Consider the following 17,735-nt stretch of genomic DNA (forward strand, 5'->3'; position numbering starts at 1 on the left):
ATGAAAATTTTGGAGGTGACCTCAGCAGCCAATTTTATTAATCTAGATAAGAGGGCATTACGTGCGATCTTACACAAGCAGCCCGCTTTTTATTCAGTGGGGTGGTGGTTCTCAAGTTGAGAACTTTTGAAATGCGAAAAGGTGATAGCATTAGCTTATTTTATAGGAAATACAAAGATGGCTTTGTTGAAATAGCAACTAATTCTAGGGAGGGACCAATAGTTGAGAAGGACATAGATATGTGATGGTGTAGTTATAGAGCGAGATAAATCCATCCGCCTCTTGGAGAGCCACAAGTTTTTGAAGTCATTTAAGATCAGTTTCATGGGTGGATTTACATCATGAGGTTCATTCGCCTGGGATCACTTTCATCCCTTGGAGTTTGTCAAGTAGAGGATCAATCATAGACATTTTTTCCTCATCTAAGAAGTCATCAAACAAAATATTTTTTTATATATATTATTTGAAAGTCAGACGGGAGAGCTTTTGTAGCTCTCTAAGACCCTTGCAACCAATAATTTTATATGAGCATTCCATATAAATATATACTAAAATATGCATTGCTGCATCACGTCCGAGTAAGATGCACTATGCAGTTCTCCAAAATATTTGACATGTATTCGCCAATTAGAGGTGCAAAATTTTAAAATAACAGAGAACCAATTCTCGAGCCCATAAGTTCAATGCCTAACTTCATGGGCTAGGTCTGGGACTTTGTCTTTGCAGTTGACAAATATGGAGAGATTTTATTCCTCTTCCCAAGTTCTGCAAGTATATCCCTTCTTGAGAATTCTTCCCTCAACTCACAAATTATGAAGTATTTGAACGCACAATTTCTGATACTGAATTGCATGGGGAATTCGTGTCATAATCACTCTAGATAACACTGCCATGTAATTTTAAGACGTTTGACAACTTTTGGTTCTCACTTTCATATTGTGATTAGATAAACTGGCAAATGAGACTGATTTCTTTCATGATTTTTCGAACAGAAGCTATTTAGGATCTGCCTGTTAAAGCAATTATAGAAATGATCAGATTACGACCATGTAAGCCATGCTTTCTCGATAACAGCAAAGAGGCATATCGTGTCGACAGCGGTGGCTCAAGGCGCAATAGCTTTCATGATGAGACGGGCCGGATAATTAATTACAAGGCTCGACTCTTGCTGGAGAACTGGAAATTCCATATGAGCTGAACAGGAAGCTTGGCTACGTTAACATTACTTGAAATCAACTCAAACCTTGCAATATGATTCCGTAAAGGCAAGACGGTCTCTTAACCCCCTACACAACCCACCAAGCATATAAATCAATCTTGGCCATTTATATTACTTCTATCGCCTCACCACGTCAAGCGCTTTTATCCCTAGACCGTACAGCCTATTTTCGATGTGTCTCGAGCCTTACTAATCACTGCAAACCTCATACACCACACTGCAAACTGGCTAAACCTCTAATGGACTTAATAAGAATGACGAAACTTTTAGAACACGGGGATTAAGTTGCGCATAGCATTTTACCATTACGCACGGAGAAAACGACTAGATCCTGAACGAACCGTTCCAATGATATTATTCTGTTTTCTGGTAAACGCCTTGCCAATCCCTTTTCTACCTCCTAAGTTGCTGTTGGCCCTCCAAAATGAATACAAGATTTCCCCGTAGTACGAGAAAAAAAAAAAAAATGTACCCAGGTGTATTCAGTCAAAATAACTAGATGAATATCACCGCTCCACATCAATTGCATGGCTAAAGTAGAGTTATTTGTTGCAATGATGTTCAATCCGGGCCAAGCATTCAGCATACAAGCCCCTTTTCAGGCCCATCAAACAATGCGACACGTTCCTACTTCCAAAAAACCAACAGTACCAAACTGGCGATTAAAAGGATATATATGACATGCCGCAATCAAACCGCAGCTGATACTCGTACTTCAAACAACATTATCCCAATTCACTAGCTTTATACATAATCCAAGATAGTAATATTCCCTCAAAAACACAGGAACTACCTCACAGTCGCATAATACGTCCGCAGTCACAGACTTGGAAAAGTTCAGCGCATTCATATGAAAACCAGAGTCTTTGCAAGGTTTAGGGCATTCTGTCGACCGAATAGCTTTTCAACAATGGCCAGTGCAAACTCCTCGCATGTCCCTGGGCCTCTGCTCGTGATCCAGTTCCCATCAACCACAACCCTGTTCTCGCATTCGCTTGGATCTGAAAGCTTGTTGCACATGGTTGGATAAGCTGTTGCCTTCTTCCCCTACAGGAGAACATGCCAAGATTGTCCTTTTTTTTATTTTCTGAGTGTGTGTGTGTGTGTGTGTGTGTGTGTGTGTGTGTGTGTGAGGGGGGGGGAGGGCACGAGAGAGGACATGGCAGTCATACTTTAAGCAAGCCATGGGGCTCAAGGACCATAGCTGGAGAGGCACATATTGCCCCATAAAGTTTTTTCGATTTTGCCTGCTTTTTGAGTAAATCAACAAGCTTCTCTGAAGTAGAAAATGCTTGGGCACCACCAGGTCCACCCTGTAAACAAATAAAAGGGCATGAGACAGTTTACAGGCAGATCTGATGTAACAGTTCAATTTAAACTGGCACAACTTACAGGCAGAACAATTAAATCGTATTGCAGCTTAACAGCCTCATCCAAGAGCATATCAGCTACTAGCTTCACATTCCTTGATCCCACAATTTCCAGCTTATCTTCAACTGAGGCAACTATGACATTAGCTTTTGCTCTGCATAAAATGTCAATGATCATAACAGCCTCCATGTCGTCTGAGCCATTGGCTATCGGCACAAGAATCTGGGCACACAGTAACAAGACCAATGTTAACATAGAAATCTTTACTTACTATAGAAAAGACAAGGATACCATATTTTTTTGAAAATAAGAGCATACATGTCATCATGTCAACATCTTGTCATTTTGCAAATTCACTTCATTTACTTAAAATATATCTAGTGCCCATCAATAAAAGATGATTATAATATAAGTAGACAAGATACAGGAGCAGTAGGGTTATCAACAAGCTAGTTATCACGAGTCCAACTTTATCCAAGAATAAAGACTATCATATTTATGATAGCATTTTGTGATCAGCTAGAAATGTGGAAAGAAAAGGGCGAAGCATGCATTACATAATATTCAATCAAGAATGAAGTTGCATAATCTCAGGTTCTAAGCATTTAGATTTTCATGCACAACTCTTGCTTGCAATAAAACTGCAGCTTCTTGTTGTCATTCAAAGTTCTTGCCATCCGTTTTCTTCCTACTAGAAGTAGCATCAAACACAACATAGAGCCACACATTATGTATTCAAAATGCTTCTCTTTTTCTTTTTCCTTACTGGTGTACATCACTTTGTCCATGCAGGGATGCGAATCCAGCAAACTTTCCTATGAACAAAATAGTCTGTAGATGGTTTTCGCACCAAGAAATTGTCTTCTACATTTTTTTCCCATACAATAGTGGTTAACTACAACCCACCTAAGCTATGTACCCTCTCAAAGTATTTCATGTAATCTGAATTGTCTGAGGAAAAAATTTCAGGCCAAATTTAATTTGGTCCATCCACCATAGAGTGCCTTATTTCACAAACCAATTAACAGCCTAACATCCCTACCAGTGAAATTGATATCTGATACCTCATTGACAGAGTGACGGTCCAATGAAGAATACTATCTCAAAGGAACAAGAATGGCCCCATCCCACTTCCCTATTTGTCCGATGATTGTTAATGAGTTCCCTCCGCACATGCTAGCTGATTCCCTCCCGAGACACCCACAACAAATGGATATATGGCCTAGTTGATTCCCTCCCGAGACCCCAAAGTTTGACTTCATTAACAGAGTTGGCATTTGTCATATACAGGCATTTTTTTGTTATAGTGGTTGCAGAAATGTAGCACAATGGTGACTCGGTGTTGTGCAAGCACGCACATACTTTGGAGGGTCAAGCACGCACAAGGGCTTACGTCAATGCTTGCATTTTATCCAGTCATCTATCGGACATGAAAGAAGAAGAGTGACAAATTGCAGTTTGTCATCAAATTTTGGCCGCAAACATCTCCAGTAAGACCCCTTCTGAAGGTTTATGGCTCTTGAAATTATTTGGTTTCCAACTACCCCCTGCCTTCAGCATTCCCCTCTTTGTTGTTCAAACAAGGCCAGCTTCGAAAGCAGATAAGGCTATCAGAACAAGGCTGATACACCATTGAATTCTATTCTTTGTGGCTTCACCAAAGTCCATTTTGATCAAAAGACTGTCAGGATGTTCTTAAGATTCACATCATTTTTTATTGCAGCTTCAGTTAAATTAATTACTCCCCATGGTCTGTTTTCACATTCATTGTTCTGAATCCACTTTGCATCAGTTGGTTGACCTAGCATGGTTAACAGCCTTGCAATGCATATGAGTGTTTCATATCTTTATGTTGCCTTATTTTAGTCTTTTCTTTAATCATTTGCATTGTCACTGTTCTTCATTAGCTTTAATTTTCCTAAGTTCTCTCCAACACATAATCCAGTCAGAAAGAGCTCAAACTACAAACTCAACTGCTGCAGGGAGTTCAAATACCGCTGAATTGAAAAGCTATAAAAAAAAAATCAACAAATGAGACAGTCTACTTTAAGTAAGAAATTGCAAAGAAAACAAAATATAGCCAGCAAACACAATTTTAATGCTAAAAAATAAAAGAGGAAGCAATAAACAATGAAGGAAAGGCATATGTTAGAAAGGTCAAACAATACTGGATTTCCAGTCTTACCTGAGGTGTATTAGTAAATTTCCATTCAATCGAGTTTAGCTCAGTCATAGAAAACTCGGCCCCATGATGAGGACGCATCACCTAAACAGATAACCAGTCATCATTCATTAGCAAGTATGATGCACAATCACAAAAGAAATGTATTGGATTAAACGAAAGAAAGCATTTCAAGGCAGTAAGAACATTAAATGAGGATAAATTCTTCTTAGCTCATGTACGCACATAACACAGTTTAAGATTCATTGAGAACATATACTTAGCAGTTGGCCTCAATAAAATAAAGCTCAGTGGAATTGCATATAAAACGTAATATTTTTGAAAATTTACAGCTCATGGCTCACTAAAATCTAATAACATATGAACATTCTACATGCTAAATTTACAGGAAAGGAGAATGACCACTTTCTTCAAATGTCCCATCTTAGGTAGCCTAGTTCTGATTAAAACATCCCTCTGTGATCATTAGGTCCAGGCAGGTGAGCAGCACCTTTCATGACTATATGGCTGTAATGGTGACTCCAGAATAGGAAAAAAAAAGAGTAACCTAGGTGCTGATGAAGAAGAACCAAACGTTTCTCTTCTGTTAAACTCAAGCTCTTCTTCGGAGTGGAGAAAACAGCTAGTGTTGAAAGAAACTGAGTCATTCAATGTGATGTAAACAGGTGCACATTCCTACAACTTGAAGCAGTCAAATCCTTGACATTTCATAGCATATGATTGTTTATACACAAAGATAACTATGAATATGCAGGTAAGCATGCAAAAATGATTTTGGAAAAAACAGTAGAAAGTTACATTTGTCATGACATCAACTTCTTAATGATAAGAAATAACAAGTCGCTAGTTAGCTATCATATATATTTTCTTATCATTGAGAATGGTGATCATATGGACACCCTAAAGTTTCTTTCCAAGCTCAAGGACTCTGTGCCAAGGTGATGCAGTATCCCCCGTATCGCCTGCATCATACAGCTTCTTTCCATACCTTATGTTTCATTTCGCTAACTAGAAAAGGAGTAAGTAACAATTTTCTACAAATATAAGTTAGCAATAATAACCATTATATTTCAATTATACGTATGATAACAGCTTTTAATTAAGAAATGTTGCGCAAGGATCAGCTCATCAGGTGCTCCCCTCTTACCCATGCTTCACATTGATACCTTCTTGTTTTAATATCGCCAATTGCTACCAACGCTACTAGGAATGTGTTGCTCTTCATGTAGTGATTCTGTGATTGTATTAATTGAAGATTTATTAAGTTTTAATATCGCCAATTGCTACCAACACTACTAGGAATGTGTTGCTCTTCATGTAGTGATTCTGTGATTGTATTAATTGAAGATTTATTCTTATTAGAACTATAGTGAATGTTTAAGTAAGGTGCTTCTGCTCTAGGTCAAGCCCTTCAAGCATGGTCATGTGCCTATATTGTACCAAAACTATCCCCAGACAGCCTTAAACCCGTTATCCATCACCTTATGATTTAAGCAACAAAGTTCTTAAATTTATTCTATTAGAAAAATGATCCTATTCAACATTCCATTTTATGTCAAAAGCCCATAGAATGCTCCACCTTCATCCACTCTATTACCCTGTATTTTCAAGTATGCAACACTAGCCACCTTCGCATTAAATGGTTTTTCTTCAATGACACTAGCCAGCATTGCACAATATGTAACATGTCAGTAAGGGACCATCACAGTACAAGAATATGTAACCTAGCTTCATATGTATATGTCTGATTGACACACACTGACCTAGCACAATCCTTTTTCAGTTGCCACAAGCCCTGGCAAATGATTTGGCACATGAGTAGCATGCCAACCCATGATTGGCACAGGCATGGGAAATTGTACTTTAGTCCTTGCTTGCTTATATCAGTCACACAATGTTACAAGGTGTATCCCCCTCTTCTCTAGTTCCCATCAGACTTATTATTTATTTTATTTTGCAATTTATACATGCATACGTTATATATGTATGCATGCATTATTGCAGAGATGAGACAATTCGTTTACATTTTCCATTGATCATGATAGACAATATTATCCCGAAATATCAACACATGCAGTGCAATCTTATATATTCTTCTTCTTCTCGCAAATTATAACATCACATTAATGTCTTTCTCCAAAAAAACACAACATTGACTGGTCCACTTGTCTAGTAGTCAAAATTTGTATCTATTCTCGTCTTTATGTGTTTCGATTGCAATAAAGTGCCCCCGTGTTTGGTTTTTCTGAGGCTGAAGTGTCAGGCTCTTTTGGACACCCCGACACTTGGGATGGCAAGGGTGACAAGTGTCCAGCTGGCACTCTTTCCCATTATAGGTCTATGAAAGTACATGCATAAATAACTAAAAGAAAAAAACAAAACTCAGCAAGTGAAGAACACAGATTACCATAGGCCCTGCAACTTTATCAGCTTTCTCTTTTCCATATAGTTGTTCCACCAAAGCCAAAGAAAACTCCATAGATGTTCCTGGTCCACGGCTTGTGACTACCCGTCCATCCACTTGCACCCTTGATTCCACCTTTATCGCTTCAGAGGGGAGCTTCTCCATAAATGAAGGATGACAAGTTGCCTGTCGGGAAAATATTTAGGCCAAAAACAAGAAAGAAAGAAAAAATGAACAACAACAAACATCATCACTAGACCAAATTCAGACGATGACAGGTGAAATTAGAACCTAAGAAGCAGCCACAAATTTAGAATTACGTACAGAGGGCGACAGAAAATTGTTGAATTGTAAAATCAATCGTAATCGCAATCACTAGCTGATTAAATCGTTGTGAGCTTCTTGAAATTTCATAAAACGTAAAGATTGAAAAAAAAATGAAAAGAACTTCTTATTAAAATTTTATGTTAATAAATAAAAATTGAAGAAAGGTCACTGATCAAGAATCTCACTTTTAAACCCTTGAGCAAACCCCATGATCCCAGTGCCACAGCCGGGGCGGCACAGATCGCGGCGTAAAGCCCCCCTTTTTCCGCTTGCTTCTTCACGATGCTCTCTAAGGCTCCACAATCCCTAAGAGTTGCCGAACCTGGCATCCCTCCCTACATAAAATCCAAGAAAGTCAATTAAGAGCCCCAGAAAAAGGATTCGGCAACCAAATCTTTCGAACTAGGTCTCGCTAACTCACGGGAAGGGAGATGAGGTCGAAGGAAGAATCGGTGCAGTCCGACACGAGGGCGTCGGCCACGATTTTGATTCCCCAGCAGGCCTCGACGTGGAGGTCCTTCTCCGCCGATGCCACGGTGACGTCGGCGCCGGCCCTCCGGAGGAAGCCGATGGTGTTCACCACTTCTATCGGCTCCGTCCCGTTGGCGATCGGGACCAGGACCTGGTCGGATTCCCGAAAGGCGTCAGAAAACGAGGAATCGGGGAGGGTTTTGAGGGAAATTAGAGGGGCGATGAGGAGAAGAGGCTACCTTCTTCGGGGGAGGAGAAGCCATGGACGACGAGCTCGCGAAGCTCAGTGGGGCCAGAAGTGATCCCCGGATGCTTCGAGAGGAGAGGAATGGGGGAGAGGAGAAGCAACATGGGACGAGCAAAATCAGTCAAGCACTTTGTCCCAATCCTTGAAATATATGTTCATTTCCTGCTAGCCAAATGCGACGAGCAATATAACAAATGGAAATTGCTTTAGAATACCTTATAGTAGAAGAAAATCTTTCTCTAACAATCTCAAGAAAGTCATCCAAAAATAATGAAGAAAATATCAACAAGTTTGAAACTGAGACTATTCTCAGTACCTGTGCTGCCATATGACAATGGAGTATAACACGTTGAATGGACTCCTCTACATCAGAATATAAATCACAATAGTCTAGGATATGAAATCTACGGTGAAGCAAAATTTCTTTGCATAGTAAACGATACCAAGCAATTTTTCACATAAATAATATGATCTTAGGATGAACACATAATTTCTAAACCAAAGCAGTGCTATGATTTGTTTATCAAGCAATTTTTCATATAAATAATACGATCTTGGGATAAACACGCAATTTCCAAAATAAAGCAATGCCATGATTCGGTCAAGATGTAGGTAAAAAAAGTCTATAGAAATGTTAAACTTTGACGCGCAACCTAAAACTAAAAGTAGACCCCATCCCAACCTATCACAACATTCACCAATTGGAACTAGAATACATAATATTTTATCTGCTTGCTCTTTTGAAAAAGTTAGTATAATAAATGGTTGATTTCATCTCTTTCCTATAGAAATCATAAGATTCTTAGCCATAAGGCTTGTAATGCAGCAGTATCAATAGGAGCAGCTTTTAAAAAATGTAAATAATAATGACAGCCATGTATAATTATTGGACCTAAAACTAATTTAGGCTCCATGAAGAGATCAGCAATAATTTTGATTTTCAAATTTTATTTAAATTTTAGTGACTGCATAATAGTTCTAAAGTTAATATATAACAATTATAAACTCATGATACCAAATAAAAAATATAAATCCCTCACATCTTTTTAAAATATATTACAATCCCAAATTCGAGCTTCCATGCAGTGACTGCATGACTATGGAAACATCCAGCAGTCATTCTATCGAATCATGTGAGGTGAATAGTTGACAATATTCTATGTTTTACATGTTTTATTGTGACAAAATAATAGTTACATAGTCACCATATAGAGTGGTAAATCAATCTCTCGATCCACGACCAAAATGGCACTTAATGAGAATGAAAAAACTTTTAGAACACGGGGATCAAGTTGTGCATAGCATTTTTACCATTATCGCCACAGAAATACGGAAAAGGACTAGATCCTGAATGAACCGTTCCTCATGATATTATTATTGTTTTTCCAGTAAACCCCTTGCCAATCCCTTTTCTACCTCCTAAGTTGCCGTTCGCCCTCCAAACTAAATACAAGATTTCCCCGTAGTACGAGAAAAAAAAATGCACCCAGGTGCATTCAGTCAAAATGACTAGATGAATATCACCGCTCCACATCAATTGCATGTCTAAAGTCAGGAGTAATTTGTCGCAATGATGTTCAATCTGGACCTAGCATTCAGAATACAAGCCCTTATTCAGGCCCATCAAACCATGCGACACGTTCCTACTTCCAAAAAAACCAACATACCAAACTAGCGATTAAAAGGATATATATGACATACCGCAATCAAGCTGCAGCTGATACTCGTACTTCAAACAACATTATCCCAATTCACAAGCTTTATACAATCCACATCTATCGCTGAACCAACTTCCGAACCAACTGACTAAGATAGTAACACTCCCTCAAAACACAGGAACTACCTCACAGTCGCATAATACCTCTGCAGTCAGAGACTTGGAAAAGTTCAGCGCATTCATATGAAAACCAGAGTCTTCGCAAGGTTCAGGGCATTCTGTCGACCGAATAGCTTTTCAACAATGGCCAGTGCAAACTCCATGGATGTCCCTGGGCCTCTGCTCGTGATCAAGTTCCCATCAACCACAACCCTGTTCTCACATTCGCTTGGATCTGAAAGCTTGTTGCACATGGCTGGATATGCTGTTGCCTTCTTCCCCTACAGGAGAACATGCCAAGGTTAAAAGATTGTCCCTTTTTTTATTTTGTGACAGTGTGTGCGTGTTGGGGGGGTGGGGGGCGGGCACGAGAGAGAGAGAGAGACATGGCAGTCATACTTTAAGCAAGCCATGGGGCTCAAGGACCATAGCTGGAGAGGCACATATTGCCCCATAAAGTTTTTTCGATTTTGCTTGCTTTTTGAGTAAATCAACAAGCTTCTCTGAAGTAGAAAATGCTTGGGCACCACCAAGTCCACCCTGTAAACAAATAAAAGGGCATGAGACAGTTTACAGGTAGATCTGATACAGGGTAACAGTTCAATTAGACTGGCACAACTTACAGGCAGAACAATTAAATCGTATTGCAGCTTAACAGCCTCATCCAAGAGCATATCAGCTACTAGTTTCACTTTCCTGGATGCCACAATTTCCAGCTTATCTTCAACTGAGGCAACTATGACATTAGCTTTTGCTCTGCGTAAAATGTCAATGATCATAACAGCCTCCATTTCCTCTGAGCCATTGGCTATTGGCACAAGAATCTGGAGACACAGTAAAGAGACTAATGTTAACATAGAAATCTTTACTTACTATAGAAAAGAAACGGATACCATATTTTTTGAAAATAAGAGGAGCATACATGTCATCATGTCAACATCTTATCATTTTGCAAGTTCACTTAATTTAATTAAAATATATCTAGTGCCCATCAATAAAAGACGATTATAAAATAAGTAAACAAGATACAGGAGCAGTAGGGTTATCAACAAGCTAGTTATCACGAGTCCAACTTTATCCAAGAATAAAGGCTATCATATTTATGATAGCATTTTGTGATGAGCTAGCAATGTGGCAAGAAAAGGGTGAAACACGCATTGCATAATATTCAATCAAGAATGAAGCTGCATAATCTTAGGTTCCTAGCATTTATATTTTCATGCACAACTTTTGCTTGCAATAAAACTGCAGCTTCTTGCTGCCATTCTAAGTTCTTGCCATCTGTTTTCTTCCTACTACAAGTAGCATCAAACACAACATAGAGCCACACATTATGTATTCAAAATGCTCCTCATTTTCTTTTTCCTTACTGGCGTACATCACTTGTCCATGCAGGGATGTGAATCCAGCAAACTTTCCTATGAATAAAATAGGCTGTGGACGGTTTTCGCACCAAGAAATTGTCTCCTACAATTTTTCCCATACAATAGTGGTTAACCACAACCCACCTATGCTAAGTTGTACCCTCTCATAGTATTTCGTGTAATCTGAATTGTCTGGGGAAAAAAATTCAGGCCAAATTTAATTTGGTCCATCCACCATAGAGTGCCTTATTTCACAAACCAATTAACAGCCTAACATCCCTACCAGTGAACTTGATATCTGATACCTCATTGACAGAGTGACGCTCCAATGAAGAGTACTATCTCAAAGGAACAAGAATGGCCCCATCCCACTTCCCTATTTGTCCGATGATTGTTAATGAGTTGCCCTCCACACGTACTAGCTGATTCCCTCCTGAGACACCCACAACAAATGGAAACATGGCCTAGTTGATTCCCTCCCCAGACCCCAAAGTTTGACCACATTAACAGAGTTGACATTTGGGTAACAACACTTGGTCACCATTGTGCCATGTTTCTGCATCCACTATAACAAAAAAGTGCCTGTATATGACAGCATACATATACTTTGGAGGGTCAAGCACGCACAAGGGCTTACGTCAATGCTTGCATATTATCCAGTCATCTATCGGACATGAAAGAAGAAGAGTGACGAACTGCAGTTTGTCATCAACTTTTGTCTGCAAACATCTCCAGTAAGACCCCTTCTGAAAGTTTATGGCTCTTGAAATTATTTGGTTTCCAACAACCCCCTGCCTTCAGCATTCCCCTCTTTGTTGTTCAAACAAGGCCAGCTTCAAAAGCACATAAGGCCATCAGAACAAGGCTGATACACCATTGAATTGTATTCTTTGTGGCTTCACCAAAGTTCATTTTGATCAAAAGACTGTCAGGATGCTCTCAAGATTCACATCATTTTTTATGGAATCTTCAGTTAAATTAATTACCCCTCATGGTCTGTTTTCACATTCACTGTTCTGAATCCACTTTGCATCAGTTGGTTGACCTAGCATGGCTAACAGCCTTGCAATGCATATGAGTGTTTAATATCTTTATGTTGCCTTATTTTAGTCTTTTCTTTAATCATTTGCATTGTCACTGTTCTTCATTATCTTTAATTTTCCTAAGTTCTCTCCAACACACAATCCAGTCAGAAAGTGCTCAAACTACAAACTCGACTGCTGCAGGGAGTTCAAATACCGTTGACTTGAAAGTCTATAAAAAAAATAACAAATGAGACGGTCTACTTTAAGTAAGAAATTGCAAACTAAACAAAACAAAGCCAGCAAACACAATTTTATTGCTAAAAGAATAAAAGAGGAAGCAATAAGCAATGAAGGAAAGGCATATGCTAGAAAGGTCAAACAATACTGGATTTCCAGACTTACCTGAGGTGTATTATTAATTTTCCATTCGATCGAGTTTAGCTCAGTCATAGCAAACTCGGCCCCATGATGAGGACGCATCACCTAAATAGATAACCAGTCATCATTCATTAGCAAGTATGATGCACAATCACAAAAGAAATGTATTTGGATTAAAAGAAAATAAACTTTTCAAGGCAGTAAGAACATTAAATGAGGATAAATTCTTCTTAGCTCATGTACGCACATAACACAGCTTAAGATTCATTGAGAACATATACTTAGCAGTTGGCCTCAATAAAATACAGCTCAGTGGAATTGCACATAAAGCATAACATTTTTGAAAATTTACAACTCATGGCTCACTAAAATCTAATAACATATGAACATTCTACATGCTAAATTTACAGGAAAGGAGAATGACCACTCTTTCAGATGTCCCATCCTAGGTAAACATCCTACTGTGATCATTAGGTCCAGGCAGGTGAGCAGCATCCTTCATGACTATAAGGCTGTAATGGTGACTCCAGAATAGGAAAAAAAAGAGTAACCTAGGTGCTGATGAAGAAGAACCAAACTTTGGTCTTCCATTAGACTCAAGCTCTTCTTCGGAATGAAAAAACATAGCTAGTGTTGAAAGTAACTCTGAGTCATTCAATGCAATGTAAACAGGTGCGCATTCCTAGTTTGGGTCCAAGTTATGTTTCAGTGCGCTTTAGCTCTGTAAGAATAACGAAAGACCAATGCTTCTTTGTGTAAGATAGCATGCAAAGTAATTATGTGAATATAGAATAACTCACTCCAGCAAACACTCTACATTAAGCAAGAAAAAATGGTTTCTACTTGAGATTATGAACATATCAAAGAAACATAAGTCAAGATATAAATGGGAACGATAAACATAAGCTCTCTCAAATTGCATCATAAAGCTTCTTTCCATACCTTATGTTCCATTTCGCTGACTAGAAAAGGAGTAAGTAACAATTTTCTACAAATATAAGTTAGCAATAATAAACATTATATGTCAATCATACTTATGATAACAGCTTTTAATTAAGAAATTTTGCGCAATGATCAGCTCATCAGGTGCTCCCCTCTTACTCATGCTTCACATTGATACCTTCTAGTTTTACTATCACCAATTGCTACCAACGCTAATAGGAATGTGTTCCTCTTCATGTAGTGATTCTGTGATTGTATTAATTGAAGATTTATTCTTATTAGAACTATAGTGAATGTTTAAGTAAGGTGCTTCTGTTCGAGGTCAAACCCTTCAAGCATAGTCATGTGCCTATATTGTACCAAAACTATCCCCAGCCAACCTTAAACTCGTTATCCATCACCTTATGATTCAAGCAATGAGGTTCTTAAATTTATTCTGCTACAACAATGATCCTATTCAACATTCCATTTTATGTCGAAGCCCATAGAATGCTCCACCTTCATCCATTCTTTTACCCTGTATTTTCATGTATGCAACACTAGCCACCTTGGCATTAAATGGTTTTTCTTCAATGACACTAGCTAGCATTGCACAATATGTAACATGTCAGTAAGGGACCATCACAGTACAAGAATATGTAACCTAGCTTCATATGTATATGTCTGATTGACACACACTGACCTAGCACAATCCTTTTTCAGTTGCCACAAGCCCTGGCAAATGATTTGGCACGAGTAGCATGCCAGCCCATGACTGGCACAGGCATGGGAAATTGCACTTTAGTCCTTGCTTGCTTATATCAGTCACACAATGTTACAAGGTGTATCCCCCTCTTCTCTAGTTCCCATAAGACTTATTATTTATTTTATTTTTGCAATTTATATATGCATACATTATGTATGTATGCATGCATTATTGCAGAGATGAGACGATTCGTTTACATTTTCCATTGATCATGATAGACAGTATTATCCCGAAGTATCAACACATGCAGTGCAATCTTATATATTCTTCTTCTTCCTCGCAAATTATAACATGACATGAATGTCTTTCTCCAAAAACACAACATTGACTGGTCCACTTGTCTAGTAGTCAAAATATGTATCTATACTCGTCTTGATGTGTATCGATTGCAATAAAGTGTCCCTGTGTTTGGTTTTTATGAGGTTGAAGCGTCAGGCGCTTTTGGACACCCTAACACTTGGGATGGCAAGGGTGACAAGTGTCTAGCTGGCACTCTTTCCCATTATAGGTCTATGAAAGTACAGGCATAAATAACTAAAAGAAAAAAACAAAACTCTTGAAGAACACAGATTACCATAGGCCCTGCAACTTCATCAGCTTTCTCTTTTCCATATAGTTGTTCCACCAAAGCCAAAGAAAACTCGATAGCTGTTCCTGGTCCACGGCTTGTGGCTACACGTCCATCCACTTGCACCCTTGATTCTACCTTTATCGCTTCAGAAGGGAGCTTCTCCATAAATGAAGGATAACAAGTTGCCTGTCGGGAAAATATTTAGGCCAAAAACAAGAAAGAAAGAAATATTGAACAACAACAAACATCATCACTAGACCAAATTCAGACAATGACAGGTGAAATTAGAACCTAAGAAGCAGCCACAAATTTAGAAATACGTACAGAGGGCGACAGAAAATTGTTGAATTGTAAACTTAATCGTAATCGCAATCGCAATCACTAGTTGATTAAATCGTTGTGAGCTTCTTGAAATTTAATAAAACGTAAAGATTGAAAAAAAAGGAAAAGAACTTCTTATTAAAATTTTATGTTAATAAATAAAAATTGAACAAAGGTCACTGATCAAGAATCTCACTTTTAAACCCTGGAGCAAACCCCATGATCCCAGTGCCACAGCCGGGGCGGCACAGATCGCGGCGTAAAGCCCTCCCTTTTCCGCTTGTTTCTTCACGATGCTCTGTAAGGCTCCACAATCCCTAAGAGTTGCCGAGCCTGGCATCCCTCCCTACATAAAATCCAAGAAAGTCAAGTCAGAGCCCCAGAAAAAGGATTCGGCAACCAAATCTTTCGAAGTAAGTCTCGCTAACTCACGGGAAGGGAGATGAGGTCGAAGGAAGAATCGGTGCAGTCCGACACGAGGGCGTCGGCCACGATCTTGATTCCCCAGCAGGCCTCGACGCGGAGGTCCTTCTCCGCCGATGCCACGGTGACGTCGGCGCCGGCCCTCCGGAGGACGTCGATGGTGATCACCGCTTCCATCGGCTCCGTCCCGTTGGCGATCGGGACCAGGACCTGGTCGGATTCCAGACAGGCGTCAGAGAAACGAGGAATCGAGGAGGGTTTTGAGGGAAATTAGAGGGGCGATGAGGAGAAGAGGCTACCTTCTTCGGGGAGGAGAAGCCATGGACGACGAGCTCGCGAAGCGCAGTGGGGAGAGAAGTGATCCCCGGATGCTTCGAGAGGAGATGTTTTTGAAGAGCGGAAGGGGGAGAGGGACGAGATGACGCGTGGCCATCCGAGCCAAGGTTTCTTGATGAGAGGAGCGGGGCTCGCGTCATGTATACGCGTGCCTAACCAGGGAGGGTTAGGGTGCTGCTGCTTGTGGTGCATTGGCACGTACCCGTTCTGCTTGTGACTCAATCCGCTAGTCATAAAAATACAAATATCTGGGGATGGTTCATGCAGTCTCCAGTCCACCGTTGCTTTGAGAGCTGTACTGATTGATGAATGGCGGAGTTAAGAAGGCAACGGTAGATTCGTACGAAGGACACGCGGAAGATACAGTCCGGCCCTATCCATCTTTCGGTGCGCCTCTAAACTGATCAGATCGAAACCCATCAGCTATTACTTTAATATAACTTATTTTTATTTAAAAATATACATTTTAAAGTAATTTATATAAATAATAAATTCAATAGGAATAGAAAGATGTGTCCTAAAAAACTATGACGTTGATCATGCATGAATGATTATATAAAATACTATGCTCTCTCTCTCTCTCTATATATATATATATAAATATAATAAATGCAACAATTGCCAACAATCCAAAAGGAGAGGATGAAATTTAGCATAGGCAATGAGCCAATGAATCAAAAGGCTATTGAATAATCTGTTCGAGAATCTCTTTTCGATTAAATATTAGTTGCCTGCAAATTATAAGTAGCATAACCCTTCCCATACGACACAAAATTCCGCGGCTTGACCAGTTATGTCATAAATCTTAATACTAGCTATATCTACAAAAGCACCACTAATATTTTTAATATAAAGCCTACACCACCAAAAATAGAGGGTGATGGTTCCCAAGTAAGGTAAGAAATCAGAAAGGATACAGAAATTGCCTGAGAAGAGTCATAAGCAACCTTGAACTGAAATAGATAATATTTTGTCTGTTTGCCCTTTTGGAAAAGTTTGTATAATAAATAGTTGATTTCATCTCCTGTCTATAGAAATCATTAAGAGCCTTAGTTAGCCATAATGCTTGTAATGCAGCAGTATCAATAGGAGTAGTTTTTCAAAAATGTAAATAATAATGTCAGCCATGTACAATTATTGGACATAAAACTAATTTAAGCACCATGAAGAGATCAACAATAATTTTGGTTCTCAAATTTTATTTAAATTTTAGTGACCGCATAATGGTTCTAAAATTAATATATAAGAATTATAAACTTAGGAAACCAAATAAAAAATATAAATCCCTCACATATTTTTTAAATATATTACAATCCGTACTTTGAGCTTCCATGTAGTCACTGCGTGACTGTAGAATCATTCAGCAGTCATTCTATCGAATCATGTGAAGTGAATACTTGACAATATTCTATGTTTTATATGTTTAATTTATAGTGACAAAATAATAGCTATATAGTCACCATATAGAAGCGTGAAATTAATCATTAAATAAAAATTCATACGCTATCAACTTTACACTCATCATGTAATGACTCACTAGTTATTATATCGAAACATAATATTTAAATCTTTTATATATATATATATAATGAG

At 38.8% G+C, this 17,735-nt stretch overlaps 2 protein-coding genes across 2 annotated transcripts; both read right to left on the minus strand.

Moving 5' to 3' along the window:
- Nucleotides 1-1,849: 1,849 nt before the first annotated feature.
- LOC120103754 (protein DJ-1 homolog B-like) lies at nucleotides 1,850-8,712 on the minus strand. The gene is made up of 9 exons (XM_039120777.1): nucleotides 8,538-8,712; nucleotides 8,214-8,383; nucleotides 7,925-8,125; nucleotides 7,689-7,838; nucleotides 7,180-7,362; nucleotides 4,776-4,856; nucleotides 2,612-2,812; nucleotides 2,392-2,532; nucleotides 1,850-2,266 (listed from the first exon to the last, which is right to left on the minus strand). The coding sequence occupies exons 2-9, from the start codon at nucleotides 8,235-8,237 to the stop codon at nucleotides 2,066-2,068; spliced, it is 1,182 nt and encodes a 393-aa protein (XP_038976705.1). The 5' UTR covers nucleotides 8,238-8,383; nucleotides 8,538-8,712; the 3' UTR covers nucleotides 1,850-2,065.
- A 1,069-nt stretch (nucleotides 8,713-9,781) lies between these two features.
- Nucleotides 9,782-16,297, minus strand: LOC120107488 (protein DJ-1 homolog A-like). Its single transcript, XM_039120776.1, has 8 exons — nucleotides 16,106-16,297; nucleotides 15,816-16,016; nucleotides 15,580-15,729; nucleotides 15,066-15,248; nucleotides 12,829-12,909; nucleotides 10,661-10,861; nucleotides 10,437-10,577; nucleotides 9,782-10,318 (listed from the first exon to the last, which is right to left on the minus strand). The coding sequence occupies exons 1-8, from the start codon at nucleotides 16,280-16,282 to the stop codon at nucleotides 10,118-10,120; spliced, it is 1,335 nt and encodes a 444-aa protein (XP_038976704.1). The 5' UTR covers nucleotides 16,283-16,297; the 3' UTR covers nucleotides 9,782-10,117.
- Between the last annotated feature and the right edge of the window lie 1,438 nt (nucleotides 16,298-17,735).

This window comes from Phoenix dactylifera, unplaced genomic scaffold, assembly GCF_009389715.1.
Source record: "Phoenix dactylifera cultivar Barhee BC4 unplaced genomic scaffold, palm_55x_up_171113_PBpolish2nd_filt_p 000881F, whole genome shotgun sequence".
NCBI lineage: Eukaryota > Viridiplantae > Streptophyta > Magnoliopsida > Arecales > Arecaceae > Phoenix > Phoenix dactylifera.